The 15,540-nt window shown below is 39.5% G+C and overlaps 1 protein-coding gene across 2 annotated transcripts; it reads right to left on the bottom strand.

Annotated features, from left to right (window-relative positions):
* Positions 1 to 925: 925 nt before the first annotated feature.
* On the bottom strand, positions 926 to 15,240 carry LOC117419942 (exportin-2-like). 2 transcript variants are annotated; one of them, XM_058991173.1, is made up of 25 exons: positions 15,110 to 15,240; positions 13,367 to 13,461; positions 12,996 to 13,138; positions 12,701 to 12,802; positions 12,388 to 12,533; positions 12,093 to 12,183; positions 11,544 to 11,651; positions 11,234 to 11,326; positions 10,806 to 10,973; positions 10,086 to 10,215; positions 9,647 to 9,712; positions 9,324 to 9,526; positions 8,911 to 8,995; positions 8,412 to 8,473; positions 8,168 to 8,304; positions 7,701 to 7,804; positions 5,847 to 5,944; positions 5,226 to 5,376; positions 4,660 to 4,868; positions 3,645 to 3,742; positions 3,431 to 3,516; positions 2,979 to 3,060; positions 2,735 to 2,881; positions 2,220 to 2,451; positions 926 to 1,836 (listed from the first exon to the last, which is right to left on the bottom strand). In XM_058991173.1, the coding sequence occupies exons 2-25, from the start codon at positions 13,449 to 13,451 to the stop codon at positions 1,747 to 1,749; spliced, it is 2,916 nt and encodes a 971-aa protein (XP_058847156.1). In that variant the 5' UTR covers positions 13,452 to 13,461; positions 15,110 to 15,240; the 3' UTR covers positions 926 to 1,746. The 2 variants fall into 2 exon arrangements, with proteins under 2 accessions (XP_058847156.1, XP_058847157.1); XM_058991174.1 differs by lacking the exon at positions 15,110 to 15,240 and adding an exon at positions 14,235 to 14,357.
* Between the last annotated feature and the right edge of the window lie 300 nt (positions 15,241 to 15,540).

The following is a 15,540-nucleotide window of genomic DNA, read 5'->3' as shown; positions in this document are numbered from 1 at the left end:
GAGCTTGAAGATTGTATTTATTATCTACTGCAAATATCTGAAGCATGCAATGTCATATCTAATGTCTTGCCCATTGTGACTGAAAGTGACATACTATTATATTACAGAATAAACTATTATTATTTGTATTATTATTTAGTCACTTAGCCAGACGCTTTTATCCAAAGCAACTTACAGAGACTAGGGGGTGAACTATGCATCACACCTGCTGCTGCAGAGTCATTTACAATAGGACCTCGGTTTTACGTCTCATCCAAAGGACAGCGCACAAGGAGGTTAAGTGACTTGCTCAGGGTCACATAATGAATCAGTGGCTGAGGTGGGATTTGAACCGGGACCTCCTGGTTACAAACCCTTTACTTTAACCACTGGACCACTCCTATGGAGGCGATTCCTGCTTTTGTGAGATCATATCAAATGCTAATATTGCAATTACTTGTCCACTTAAATCAAGAGGAAGCGTGTTTTTTTATACAAACACCTGTAATATTGTATTTTGAAAATGGTCATGTTAATGTAGTTATATACATGTTCTGTGTTGATTGGTTATGCATGCTGGTTAACTGTAGATTTTAAAGTTATTATACAGCCCTTTAGAACACTTAAGCCATAGCTACAAGGCTACTATTTGTGTTGCACCTTATAACAAGAATACTTGTGCTAGTTTAATGGTACTATCGGGCAAACAGGAGCCGTGACTGTACTGCCTTATAACCAGCTTCACAGCATAAAGGGCTGTCTTAAGGGGAGCACATGATAGGGGGTGGTTTAATGCCCCCAATAATCCCTAATCTTGGACTGTAACATTAGGTTGTCAAAGATTAGTGCTAATCAGGGTCTGTGAATCTGTAGGACTGAAACTGGTGCAAGAAATAAATAATTATTATTTTTTTTTATTTCCTGGGAAAATTAAAATATGACAAGCTTTTTACACAAGTGACTTTTATTTATTCAGATTTGGATCAAAAACAAATAACAAAACAAAAAAATGTAGACAACATAAATAGACACGACAGACAGGGATCCAGAAAGTTTAGAAGCATTGCCATTGAAATGACGGGCCAGTTCAAGATGGATACACGTTACTGCTCTACAACCAGCGCTGTACCCACCAGCAAAATAAAGACTCCCGAACTAGCATGAATGCACTGCAAAACAAATGAAGTGGTGACCGACTGCAATTGAGCTGCAAGAAAAGAAACGCGTGCAAACCCACACAGGCCTGTGGCTAAATGGGACTTCCATTTCAATCCTTAACTCCTTCATCAGTAACACTCATGACTGAACTCTTACATTCCCTTTCCAAAGAAATCATTGTTAAAATAAACGAATGAGCTGTTTCAACACTAGTATATCAGCATTCTTTTAAAATGTCACCTTCACAATACAAGCCGCTTGAAACCAATTCCACAAAACACAGAACCTCTACAGTCCCATTTGTAAACTTCATAGACCATTTCTTCTTTTAAACTTGGCCAATACAATCTTTATTTTTTTAAATCTTTTTGGTATACATTAGAGTTAAAATTCTAAAAGATTGAACATCAGTTTATTTTATTTTTTAACTTGTACTGCTTTCTGACAAGACCAGCATCTGGTGAAACAGCTAATGGTTCTATTAACAAGGTATATGCAGATGTTTACCATGATAGCAATAGTATTTGTCAATCTACAAATGGAGCCGGGTCTCCTCCAGATCAGCTCTTGTTCCGAGAGCAAGCCTGCAATGGCTCGAGTGGCTTGTTTTTAGACCAGCTGTATGGCTGCAGCTTGGAGGTAACCTTGTAGATACTGCAGTGCTTCTGCATTCAAGCTGGTGCTCAGCATGGATGGTACCTAGTGAGACCAAAAAAAAAATGGATCCACACTTAAAAAAATTAATCTTTTATGAACCCGTTAAATCGTTATACACCATCAACTAAAAAGTAGTAGACAATTAAACATATTTATAGTAATCTTAGTTAGTGGTTTACGATACATAAACATACTACAAGTGAAACTTTAAAATCCTCATAAAACAGCATGTATGTGGTTCAAGGTTTAGTAAAACACTACTACGCTGTTAAGGACAGAGAGATGCCTCCACATATCCATGGGTCTTCTCTCTATACAGGGCGATCCAGGAACAACACACCATAGGTAAAGTTACAAACCATAGGAACCCTCTGTAAGGGTCAGTAAAAGCATGTATCCTGGGTTTGATGCTGTTTGTAACCTACCCTTCCTGGGCATGCTGTGGACAGTTTGTGCAGCGACTGTGCCAGGAGGATCTTGGGATTGCTGACAGAGTCACCGATGGGGTCGTGTTCTTTCTTCCCGGCAAAGGCCAGCTGGGAGAAGGCAGTCTGGTAACCAGGAGTGTCTTCAATATCAATGAAGTGCTCATCATCAGGGATGCTGTCATCTTCAGGAAGCTCAAAGAAGCCAATCAGAGCTTGCAGCAAGGGGGACCTAGATCAACAGGCAAGGAAGGGACAAGATACAAATAAATCACCAGCTGCAAAGGTCTTGAAAGACCCTTCTTTGCATATTCTGCCCACTGTGACTGATACCAACTTGCAACAGGGAGATGCAGCTTCCATATATTAAGGTATTATATTTGCGTAAGAAACCAATTGCGAGGGACAGCCTGTTTATACAAAATATATTTTTTTGTTTTAAATGTACATTTGCAGTCATCATCATAAAGGGGAACAATGCTGACATTAACAGATTAAATGAAGACATGCATTACCAGAGTTTAGTATAATCTGTATCCATCATGGAAGGGCATTCGGTCAGTATTTTAGTAATCCCGACAGCACAGATCTTCTTTTCAACTGGCCCCGATACTTTCTGCACCTCTGGGATAACAATCTTCTCCAGCACCATGCCAAACATCCTGCACAACAGTCAAGAGCATTCTCAGTTTGGTCACGGTATCCAGTACGAACAAGACTATTTTATATCAGCATCTACAGGTCATAAAGAGCACTTACTTGGGCTGTATGCTGTCAAAGATTTCTTGTGTTGCTATGGCTCCATATTTGACAGTGTGGAGATTTATAAATACCAGGAAACCTAGAATAGAAATAAGATGACAGAATTCACTCAATATGCAAATCTCGTAGTAAACATCAAGGTTCTCCGACAATTAGGAACACTGAGTTTCAGGTCTTTACTGAGAGCAACCAGTCACCAGGAATACCTTGCCAACCGACTTTTAAAAAACAGTTATTTACCGAATCACCTAGGAGCAGTATTAGCTATAATTCATCCAGTATGGTATTGTCTATTCTAGCCCCTGTGTGTGTGTCACATTTTACTGTTTAGTAAAGTGTAATGCAAATCCACAAAAATGACATTGGACATTTAAACAACTTTGTTTTTTTTCCTGTCTTTACCATTTAAAAAACACACACAGCAGAATGTATTTCGCCCATGAACTCACTTTTGATGAACTTTGTGGTTTTCGAACTCTGCAGTCTCTGGAACAGCAGAATGAAGACCTGTTTCTTGTACTGGTTGATAGAATCTCTGATACAAACACATTAAAACAAAAAAACACACACATCAGCTAAGTGTCTACTAGTATGTATTAAAAGGTGTAATATACACAGGCACTTTGAAGTGGCCTTATTAAAACGATGCTCTGTTTTACTCACGGTGGCATGTGCTCGATGATGCTGTTGAGCAGATAGAAGCCTTGGTGGTCATTTGCTTTAGATGCAATCAGCTTCTGGAACACTCCCAGTAAGCCAGGCTGAAATAAAAAAATACATGAACTAAACCTTAAAACATTACAACTTCAACAGGGATATCTTACAAGGATCTATAAGCTAGCCTTTAACCCTTTGCAGTCCATTTATTAACTGTGCGTCAGGCACGCCAGGTCTAATTAATTTTCACACGCGCAGTTAATTTTATACGCGCTGTTTAAAAGTATTTTTTTTCACAGTCAAACGGGTTTAAATGGCCCTGCATATCAACAAAGCACTCACTAGGCATCTCCAGCCCCGCCCCACCCTTTTGTTTGCTATAGCGTTCACCTATGTAAGAAATAAATAATAATAATAATAATAGTCGTACATACCGATCGATCATCTCCGGATCACTCGTTTTATCACCAAACTCCTCAATAATGCGATCCAAGTCATTATTTTATTACTATAACATCTGAAAAAAGCTCTGCAAATGTCCACGATAGTCTCTGTGCGCTGACGCACTCAGCCAGCTTGTTTACTATGAACGCCCCGTTATCTGATACCTGATACCATGTATGACTATTCATGAGATACGCCTTTTTTTTTTTCAACTTGTCTCGGCTCCTGTCGCTCCCACTCGGCAATTGAATGGTTTTCTCGGCTTTTTCCGGAGAAAAAATGACTAAACACCCGTTTATTGCGTTGCTATAATGATGTCGGACCCAGTCCGACAAAGGACCTGTGAGGAATAATTGCAATGTCGGACCCAGTCCGACAATGGACCGCAAAAGGGTTAAAAGCAATTCATGTTGATATTAACACATCTCTTCTCCAGACTATCTTTCTTGTAAAACAGTAAACTCAGTTCAGAGCACACAAACCAAGTGAAAATAAAGCCTGGGAGATGACTGAATAAGGGGGGGGGGGGGGGGGGGGGTGATCAAATTAAGAAAAATCTAGTAATAACAATACTTACAATCTTGTCAGCAGCTGTAGTGGCGATGGTGGTGCCCCCTTTCTGTAGGTACGCCTGCAGCAGCCTGACCAGTGGGGGGATGTTGCCTGTGCGCTCCCACAGAACAGGCTGCAGGAGGTGAGGGAACAGTGCCATGTAGGAGGGAGGGATGCTGGTGGTGTGCATCTCCAACAGCAGGGACATCACTTGGAAGACGTAGGGAACAAACTCTGAAAGAAAAAAAAACCAACCACCACATTTATAACATGAAACAAATCAAAAGATGTACAACAGTACTAAAGTCTGTGTTAAGGTCTTTTGTTTTTTCCATTTTCCAATTCTGCTGCTATGGTATTTGGATGACAGCTGTTAGCAGGATTCTGCAACACAACAAAAAAAAAAAAACTTGCTAAAAATAAAGTCTAGTTAGCTAGAGTACCAAATTATCTTAACTTTGAATGTCTCTTGCTGCAAATCTATAAATCCACTTTACTTGTGTAACCTGATCTTTTGCTGATCTCATTCCACAGTATCACTAGGACTAAAACCTCTCTTCTTCATGATTGAATGTGCTGTAAAGAGCATACCCTGCACATCATTCTGCAGGATCTCTGTGAACACGGGGAACAGCGCCTCCTCAAAGCTGCTCACAGTCACCGGGTTGGCTTTGCAGGTTATTCTCACAGACAGGCACAGAGACTCAAACAGGTAATGGTTAAAGTGCGGCTTGCTGGGGTTCTGAAGGAGAATGAAAGAAACACTTCAGATGGATTCTTCACTTTAATAACCAAGCCAAAAAAATCAGGTTTACTGCAAAAAAAGTAGGCCACTTTGGGCATGACTGCCACATTCAAGAAACAAAGCTGAATAAAAGCTAAATTCATCAGCACAATCACTGTGCGCCACATACAGAAGGGCTGGCCAATAGAAAGTACCCTTGGACACTTGGCATAGCATTTTAAACATTCACTGAAGATGTCGTTTAATGGCGATCTTGCAGATGCACATACAATATATTGATGCATTATAAACAAGTGTAATGAAACTGTAAAAGTACAAATGTGCATACAAACAAAGTAAATCAGACTAAATCAACTACCTTCTCATTGAAAAGGTGTATGACAGCTGAGTGGTAAAGGACCATCTACATAGAGTTAAATGAAGATGTAAAGCTAACTTGGGCATTCAAAACTGCAAGTGTTCTTTACCTTGCTGACCAGAAGAAGTTTCTGTGTTAGCTGGCTGATGAGGGTAGGGATGTAGGGAACAATGGATTCCTGAAGGAGGGAGAAGCTTCTCATAATAGCTGGGAAGTAGAATGTCAACATGTTTCAATTTACCAAAACTTCAATTAGGCATTGTCCTGCAAAATTAGCTTTTTTTAGCCTTTATTTCACATGTATGAATACAACCGTCTTTCGTCACCACAGACGAGATCAGTGAACAAAGCATCCCCAGACAAAATGTAATGGGAACAGCATATCTGAGGGATCAGTTTGACATGAAGTAAAAATGGAATGTGAAAAAGATCTCTATATTGCCAGTGGTTAAAACAATGTGGGAGTGAAATCTTTCACTTTTACTGGATAACATTGTGAATAGAACTTGACTGAAAGGTGGAAAACCGACATGCATCAACTAAAGACTGCTGCACACTGGACAGGGTATCCAAAGATACCCTGATGACAAAATGAATAAAGCCTGTACTTCTGAGAAGTATCTTTCACAGGCTAACAGGCTACGTGGGGGGTGACAAACTCCTCATTCTATCCAATCAATTCAGAATCAGCACCTCTTCTCGGAGCTCAAACAGACGCTGCAGCATCTTTCCACAGGAAAGCCAACGTATTTCACTGTGCATTAACAGCTGTTCATGATCGGCTCCTAATTCACAGCACAAAGCCTGGAAGCAACGTGTATTTAAAGCACTGGTCTTAATATAGTTCACAACCTTAACTGCTGCATTTAAAACCTCATGAAGTTCAGACATTCTCTTAAAGGCCAGAGCTTCACGGTGTAGAAAGCAGTGATGCCACACAGTTTCAGGGGCATGATCTTGCACTAGGTTTATACACCAGACCTCCTACCCGTCACCATCATAGCACCATCGGTTGCAATCTTCATGTAGTTCTGCCATTCCAAACTATGTGACTGAACAATTCTTGTGATGCTCTTGCTAGAATTTCGTGGCACATTGAAAGATCCTCATGGACGCATTCATTGGCTTCTCTGAGACAGTGCCTCATTTTTTAAGACAGTCTTGCCGTTTAGCTAATTGATCAGCTTTTTTCTGGAAAAACTTGTGTCCTTTCCCAGCGCAATCAGGATGCCATGTCTCAAGATGCCGCTTCAGTTTGGATGGCTTAAGGCTTTCGTTAGCCAGGACTTCACAACAAATGACACACGGAGGACGCGGATCATCCTCGTTTCCAATGGAAGAAAACCCCAAGTGAATGTAAGAAGGTAGGTATTTAATGGAGAGCATTTGTTTTTGTTTCTTTGAGCTGCAAGTAGGATTAGACATTTTTCGTTCTGCATCCATTTTAACAAATAACTGTTTTCAAAATCACAAGTAACCGCAATGTCCTCTTATACTTTAATTTCCGGTTCATATTTAAAAGCAGAAGACTGGTGATAAATACATTGTTTACATAATTACAGCTAATGAGTTTTATGCTAATTTATTTTGAATATAAGCAAAAAGTTAGTGAAACTAAATCTTACTGTGCACTGAACGTCAATTTTTAGATTGTTTGGCGACCCATCAGAAACCTTGCCTCGACCCATATTTGGGTAGCAACCCCCACTTTGGAAAATGAAGGTCTATACCATTAGATGCCCAGAAATTAACACGAGGCAGGAACACGGTTCATTTTCCCAGGACAACGAGAATAGAACCGAGAAGATACTAGAACGCATGAGCATACTAAAATATGAAGACAGAATGCTGGTTTGTGCTGTATTGCAAGTGTGTGAAATGTCCCCCTTGTCACTTCTCCTTAACACTCCTTAGATACACATGAGGATTACAAACTCAGCCAGCAGCAAACAAGCCCTCTTACCTTTCATGATGTACTCGTTTTCAAAAGAGCCCGGCATGGACAGAGCTTTGAATAGGTGGAGCAACAGCTGCTCAGTGAACGGGGCCATTTCTGCAGCTGTGATTCTACAGGAGAGAAATATCCACAATCATGAGAAATTCATGTCTGTTTCATGCAAAAGCATATATGAAACTTGACTGCTGCACCATGTCAATACTGATAAGCTTTCACGTGCACAGTCAAATCAATTACTTTGATTTGATAAGTCACTACAATTCACCACAAGGATCCCAAAGCACAACAAAAATGAACAATTAAACCATTAAATTAAAATACAGAATGAGAAAATAAAATGTGGTTTTAATTGTAAAATTAGAAAAACAGATAAAAAGCAAGATTGTAGAAATAGAACAATTAAACAGTTTAAAAAAGGATTCACAGCAGCAGGCAGTTTAAAGCCGATCTCCAGTGAAGCGGTGTGCACTCACAGCGTGGTGTTGTTTGGCCCCCTCATTGTGAACAGCCTCTCCAAGGCGTGGGCTGCGTATGTATGAGCCACAATACTTTCTGCCTGGAGCAGGGCAATTAGAAGAGGAATCGCCACAAGGAGCTGTTCTTTGGGAAGCTGAAAAGGGAAAGCAAGGGTACACAACACAATGAAGCTTACAATTTTATATTAAAAAATAATTAAATCCTTAGGAGTAAAATAGAACCCCTATTTATAAAACTCACCTGACTCCTAAAAATCATGACGTATTTGACAGCATCAGCTTTCAGCACAGGAAACTCGTTCACTGTAAGGAGGACACATTTAAAGGTTTTTAGACAATTGCTTTCCCAGTTCAGGCTTCATGGTATGGGGTCATCTCTTCTCTTTAGGGTTCTCAGAATGTTTGGGGTTGATTTGATCAAACTCAACAGCACTGGGGGAAGGAGATGGATTGCATCAAGACCCCTCCTGTAACTTTACAGGAAGTTTCAGAGTTGTAGAATGTAGAAATAGCAACATTCTTATTGAAAATTTCAACTGAATCTCTCGCAGCTGGTTTCACAGACCCCAATTAGCACTGATCTTGGACTTCCCTACCCAAGTTAACATTAGGTGTTCTAAGAGTAGTGATAATCAGGACCTGTTAAACCAGCTGTTAATATCTTGAGTGAAGTTAGCCTTCCTGGACCTATATACAGGTCTGCAGTGTTGGAAGAAAGCATGCGATTTCTGTTTTCTTACCATTTGCAGACTTCAGATCAGGCAGTATGTGACTAACAAAGAATTCTGTGAGATTCACCAACTCATTGGCTTGTGTGATTCCATGCTGAAACAAAACCAGGCAGAACTTTGTTTAATCAAGCATCATACTGTTTCAAATCCAATGGTATCTGCTAGCCATAGGGATCCAGTCAGGTGTTTAATTGGTTCAATTTAATAAAGCCAACTCACAAGCAATTATACAAAAACGGGATGTGAGAGCTTCCCTTATGCATAGTTAAATTTAGCAGCATTATTTATAAAAAGGCATGTATTTGATTTCTTTGTACACTCATCAAACAGGCCTTCATGTTTTTAAAGACATACTCAAGGTTCAATGTAAAAATGAAAGGCAGTGTGAAGAGCCCCAGGCCCAGCTGGGAGTGCAGCAGTACCTTCTGAGTCTGTGCTTTGGAGGCGAGCGAGGTGACCAGGTAGATGGCTGCATCTTTGTGCTTCCAGTTGGTGCCCGGGCTCTTGGCATACTCCGTTAACATGGAGTTAACGTAGCCGGAGAAAATGGCAGTCACTGGACCTTCGAAAAACTTGCAAAGCCCTCTTACAAGATCACAGGCTGCTCTACGTCTTGTGTCAATATCTGCAATATAAACGTGCCCCGACAGACAGATTCGGAATATTTATCACTTGGTCTTTTGATGCAGGTTTAATAAGATTTCTATTTGTTATGTATACACAGCATTTCTAAATGTTGCAATACCTGAACCCTCCAAATCTCGTCTGATGTACTCTTCGGAATTATCTTCAAACGCCTCCTCATCAGCAGCTGTGGAAACAGACACACACATGAACAAAAATGATTGGTTTCCAGGTGCAAACCAAACCCTTCCAAACCAAGCAACTTAACCACTGTAGTTTTAGAGCTTGTAACAGTTTTCACCAGCAGGGGACAGAATCCATACCAGCAGTGCATTCAAAAGCACTGCTACACTAGCAGCAACCAACATCAGATAAATAAACTAGACTGTATATTGTGTTACTTGACAAGCATACAGAATACCACTCAATGTGTGTCAGCTGCTTACATATATCCCAAGCTGTATTACAACTGGCAAAGCAGCTCTTAAAATACAATAACTAACTCTGGACATATCCGCTATATCCCTGTATACTGTGGAAACAAAAAGCAGCATACGTACTTCTGAACTCCATGTTGGGTACAATGACTTTCTCGCAGATGCTGGTCAGTGTATTCTGATCTTCAAACAGGTGTTTATAGTGAGGTCTCTCACAGACTGATGCCAGGAACTGGATGGCATTGCTCACCAGCTAACAAAGGGGAGGAAGAATAAATAAATAGAAATGCAAAAATTTCCCACGTAAACACATTCAAACTGTGGAGAATTTTTTTTTTTTTTTTTTTTTTTAAACCATCGCCAAATATAAAAGAGAACTTCTGATGTCTTTCTTTAACCCTGTAAATGCCCAAGCGTTTATTAAAGGAGAAAAGCTACTTCATGTAACCAGATTCCATTTTTTGTACAAAACGCCTGTACTGCATATGAAAGTCTGGCTTATGAGGCTGGATTTAAAAAGTAAGAGTGGCTAAGCATTGTATCTAGTGTGATACAGAAATGTCCATTACAGGGTTTACATAAAAAAAATAACCTAGAAAAGTAGTACTCCGTATTTAAAAATTAAGGAATTAGCAAAAACTGTCTAGCTGACTTTCATTCATAATGTATGCTTGAGTGTGTTAAGATATGAATGTACTAAATATAAGTTTACTTTTCAAATGTCTCATTTTGCTTCAAACATTTAAGAAATGGCTAAATTCTTGTTGCAGTTTAGTAGAAATATCAGCGTCTCCATCTGCCTGGTACACTCTGAACTAAGAGAAGCCACAGCCGGACTCTCACCAGGTCGTACTTGACCTCCTGCCCCGTGGTGACTAGCAGGTTCCAGATATCTGTGACGAAGCGAGGCAGGTAGGGCTGGAACTCCTCATCATATTTCTGAGCGTACAGGGCAGCGTTGTCACAGATCTGGGATTTCAGCAGCTCCAGCAGGCCCGCCTCCTCCTCATCCTGCCATTAAACACAAAGGAAAGCCACAGCCATAAATACACAATTCAAGCTATCGCTGCGACAGAATGTACTGACGAAACAGACAGACCCTGATTCTCCCTTTCTTCGGATACCCTCCATAACTTCAGCTAAAGAATGTCCTGACCAAGTTTAATGGCAATTGGGTAAGAGGTTCTTCTTTCTAAACTTTCAGCACCGATTTACCGGAAAAAAAAAAAAAAAGTTATTTAAAAGTCAGCTCTCTGAAATAAAAGGCTTACATCGGTCTGCAGCAGTTTGTTATCCAGGGTGAGTAAATTGTGGAAGTTTGTCATCCATGTTTCCATGTTATCTTCAAAGAATTCAGGCAGGTCCTAGGGGATCAAAAAGACATAATTAGAGTATTCTATAAAACAAAGTATTCTGGAAAGGCAGACAACTTTCATTCACCAAGAATGAAGCTCCACTTGCATTCGCTGTCAAATACCAGTTGACAGGGAACATTCAAAAACTTCAATTCAAACACCAATTTCACAGTACTGTGTTTTAATGCAATGACTGCGCTGCCCTGCCACCCCAACACGGTCTCACCTGAAAGTTCAAGCTGTAGAAGAGTTTAGCAATGAGCGTCAACGAGGAGAAGAGAATCTTCAATGCATTTACATCATTGGCATGTGTCTGGCAAAGCTCAATAGTTGCCTAAAAAACAAAACAAACTAGTATTACAACTTAGTATTACAACTTATTATACAATTCATGATTTTACACACATTTAATGCTATTCACACAATACACATTAGGGTAGCGGTCTCACAAAATCGTGTTTTACACTACAATATAATTCTTGGTAATCATTTACTACACCTTCCAGAATGTACTTCAGCAAAGCAGACCTTATTGACAGTTCAGTTTGTTTGCATTACACTCTTTCCAGTCTTGAAACTTGCCATTACATCCTTGTGCGAGTCATCCAGACAAACTAGCATGTCCAGCAGTAGGAGGTTATAGAGGACTTTAACTTAAAGTTTATATACAAAACACTACACATTCAAAATTAAATAATAAACACAATTAACTGTTCCCTGACCTTAAACTTGTTTGCTGTTATTTTAACCAGTTACAGCTGCAGCTGTTGCCCACCTTGAAAAGTTCTGTCAATGGCTGCGCAAAGGTATCCAGGACAAGTTTAATTTCTGTCCATAACTCATTTGATTTGAATTCATGTCGATATCTGCAATAAAACACAAATTTGGCAAAACTATAAGCAAAACAGATTTTTTGCTCATTTGTTGCTGATCAAGATAAGCTTATCAAATATTAACAGCAATATAATGAATTACTTTGCACTCACTTCATTTTTTATAAATACTAATGCACCCCAGTTGAATCTTAAATGAAGAGCCTTGACTGTATGGCAATAAGCTCAAAACCGTACCTTTTAAAGAGTGAATGTGCCGTCCGCAGCACTCCATTAATGATGTGAAAATCTCCACTCTGAAACCGGTTTACCATCTCAGTAAGAAGATCTGGCCACTTCTGAGGAAAATCTTCACGCCCAATAATACTAATAGCATCACTCAACTAAATAAAAAATACAAATAAAAATCAAGGCAATGCTTCCTCATCACTTTGTATCAAGCTCAGTCTTGGTAACAATACATTTAAATGTATAATGGCCAAGTGCGTAGACAACTCTAGTGTCGCTGTACATTCTTGTAGGAGCACACTTCATGTAGAAAATGGCATACCTGTTTCTGAATCTGCTCTGGGCTACTAAGCATCAAATTTACGATGTTAGCTTTAATAGCCGTCCTGTCAATATCACAGATTTTGTTCGGTTCATCTTCCACCTGGAAAAAAACCCAAAAATGTATTTTTAGAAACATCATCTACCTAACAGTATTCGGGGACAGAAAAGTCTCATCTCTCCAGATGGATCTGCTGTCTTGCCCATTGGAAGACCAGCATGCAACAGGGTAATGTAACTGGTCTCCCCCCCCCCCCCCCCCCCCCAAGCATATTGATATGTACTGCAATACTTACTATCCTCCAGTTTCTTTTGATGTAGTTTTTGAACATGACTGCTGCGCAAACTCGAATGACATTGTCCTGTGATTTCTCAAGCAGCGTTAGAAGCAGTATGGGGTAATTCTGATTGCCTTCCACAGACTCCAGGAACTTCTCAGCTGAAAAACAATGTAAATCATACCCTCAGGATCTAACACACAGATATGACTCCCTACTAAATCCAAACAAACAGCGCCCCCAGTGGCATAATAACATAACGGCACCTGTGACAACGGTTCTCAAAGAAGGATTTGTGAAAAAGAGTGTAAGGGGGAAGCAGTAGGAAGTCTGCAATAAGCAGGTATCTTTTTTTCCTGTACAAAGTTACAGCAGCTTGGACAGGTTACCTGGTCGTCTGACTGCAGGATCTGGGTCCAGAGTCTTCCTCAGGTATTCCGTGAGGGTCTGCAAATTAGTAGCATTCAAATCCATGTTTATACACCTGCAAAAAAATTACAAGAAAATGCAGTTAATTAGAATAAATCAGTAGGTAACACATTTACCCCCTTCTCTTTCAATAAAGTCGCATAGATTCATACAGTAGTGGTCACTAATGATAATGAATCTACTGTACCTGCGAACACACAGTGGAGCCAGTGGGCTACTTTCATGCTGCTGTGAAAAATGCATTGTTAACTAATTGGAAGGATGTCATCCATTCCTAAATGTTACATCGTCACAGCTATAAACATTAATTGTAAAAATGTATGTGTGTAGCGGGGACATTTGGTGCGACTAAAAACAGCCACGTTTTATGCATGGTGAATGGTTTTCCCCCCACTTTCACCGCTCAAGTGGTCAGCTACCTTCTCCATCGCACAGCCCACTGTTTTACTCAAATATAATAGAATCCCTATGACAAACTTTATGAAGACACGCAGCATGTAAACTTTCCCAAACCCACATTTGACAAAAGCTAAAGACATATGTCAAGCCGGAACAAGCGAAAGCCCTAGATATCCCCTTCCTTGTTAAGTTTCATGACGGGATTTTTTTGTAGCAAGAGAGAGCTAACAGAGATAATATAGCACGCAACATTTAACACGCAGTTGTGAAAATACAAATCACACCCAGCAAATGAAATACCGACTTAGCAGCAGTATTCACACACGTTTATTTGCCGTTTACAATATTTGGTTAAAACACCACCATCTCAAATAACAGTATTAATAAAATATATATAAGTTTTATAAAATTATACAACTGATATTGTACCTGTGAAAACTTCAGCCAGCAGTCAGATCACAAGGCTGCAGTGACTAATATAAAGCAACATGTCTCTCTAGCTCACAAATTAACAGGCGTGAGAGTCGCACAAACTTCAAACATTCTTGTTTAAATTTAAGACAAGCATTTCATCAGTCCAATAAAAGCCAAGGCAGTCCGTCTACCACATTGCTGTGCACCAATCACAAATTACAAGGCGGGACTTAGTCACGTTCGATTAAAACCCAACAAGGCCCAATGCAGAACACAGGCCCTTTCGATCAAGTTCATTACAATCAACTGCCTGGAAATGCATTAAGGGAATGTTACGTGTTTGCATTTTTAAAATTAAGAATGTTTTTTAAATCACTGCTTCCAATTATTTATAAACGACACCATGTAATGCGGCCGATCCTTTAATCCCTTGACTGATATGTTCTAGTAAAATGAACGGATCAATGTAACCATACAGGGCCCATACAGTGAATTAAAATACATCTTATAATAATTTAAAATCACAAACGAATCACGTTCTCTGCTATTTAAAACCATATTATATGTTTAGTTACATAAGCACAGCACACATTTTGATATTTTACAACTGAAATTTTAAGATTAAATCAAACTAACATACGAAAGCTATATAAATATTATGTCTTAGATTTTACTATCGAAATACCGTTGTCCAATTGTACCATAACCCATAAAAATACAGCTGAAGACCTCGGCTCCTTTTTCTGTTTTTATTCCTTAGCATAAAACATGTGCAGAAAAAAAATCAAAGAAAATTGCATACTTTGTCTTCTGTTTACTTATTAAATTAAAACGGCACCTCAATAAGCAATACATACTACACTCTTAATTCAAAAGAACCCCACGCTTACCTTGTACTGCAAGTATTGCTGATTAAATAATTCCCGTGTATATTGTAATCAAGCTTTGCAATTCAGCCCCCTTCTCCCTTTCAAAATCCAGCCCCAACGGCGCGCCGCCTTCACTACGCATGCGCTCTTCTTGATCGTTTTAAGACCTTGGCTGTCGATAACTTTTAACTTCAGTCTTGGAAAAACTGACTTACAGAGTTATAGATTCTACAAAGGTACAGCAAGGTGGTGTCCAACGTTGTATTAGGCATATTACATCAGTGTCATACCATTTCATGGAGGTACAGAAAAGTATACTACTTTTTAAATATGTATTATTCATTAAGCTCACATTTATTGAGAATTGTAGTTCAGTTAAGGGCAGGCAACAAAACTAACATACTTGTACATATGTTCATGGATTTCTCCTGAAGCAAAGAAAGGAGCATTTA

Source organism: Acipenser ruthenus, chromosome 18 (assembly GCF_902713425.1).
Source record: "Acipenser ruthenus chromosome 18, fAciRut3.2 maternal haplotype, whole genome shotgun sequence".
NCBI lineage: Eukaryota > Metazoa > Chordata > Actinopteri > Acipenseriformes > Acipenseridae > Acipenser > Acipenser ruthenus.
This window is presented reverse-complemented; position numbering and strand designations above follow the sequence as displayed.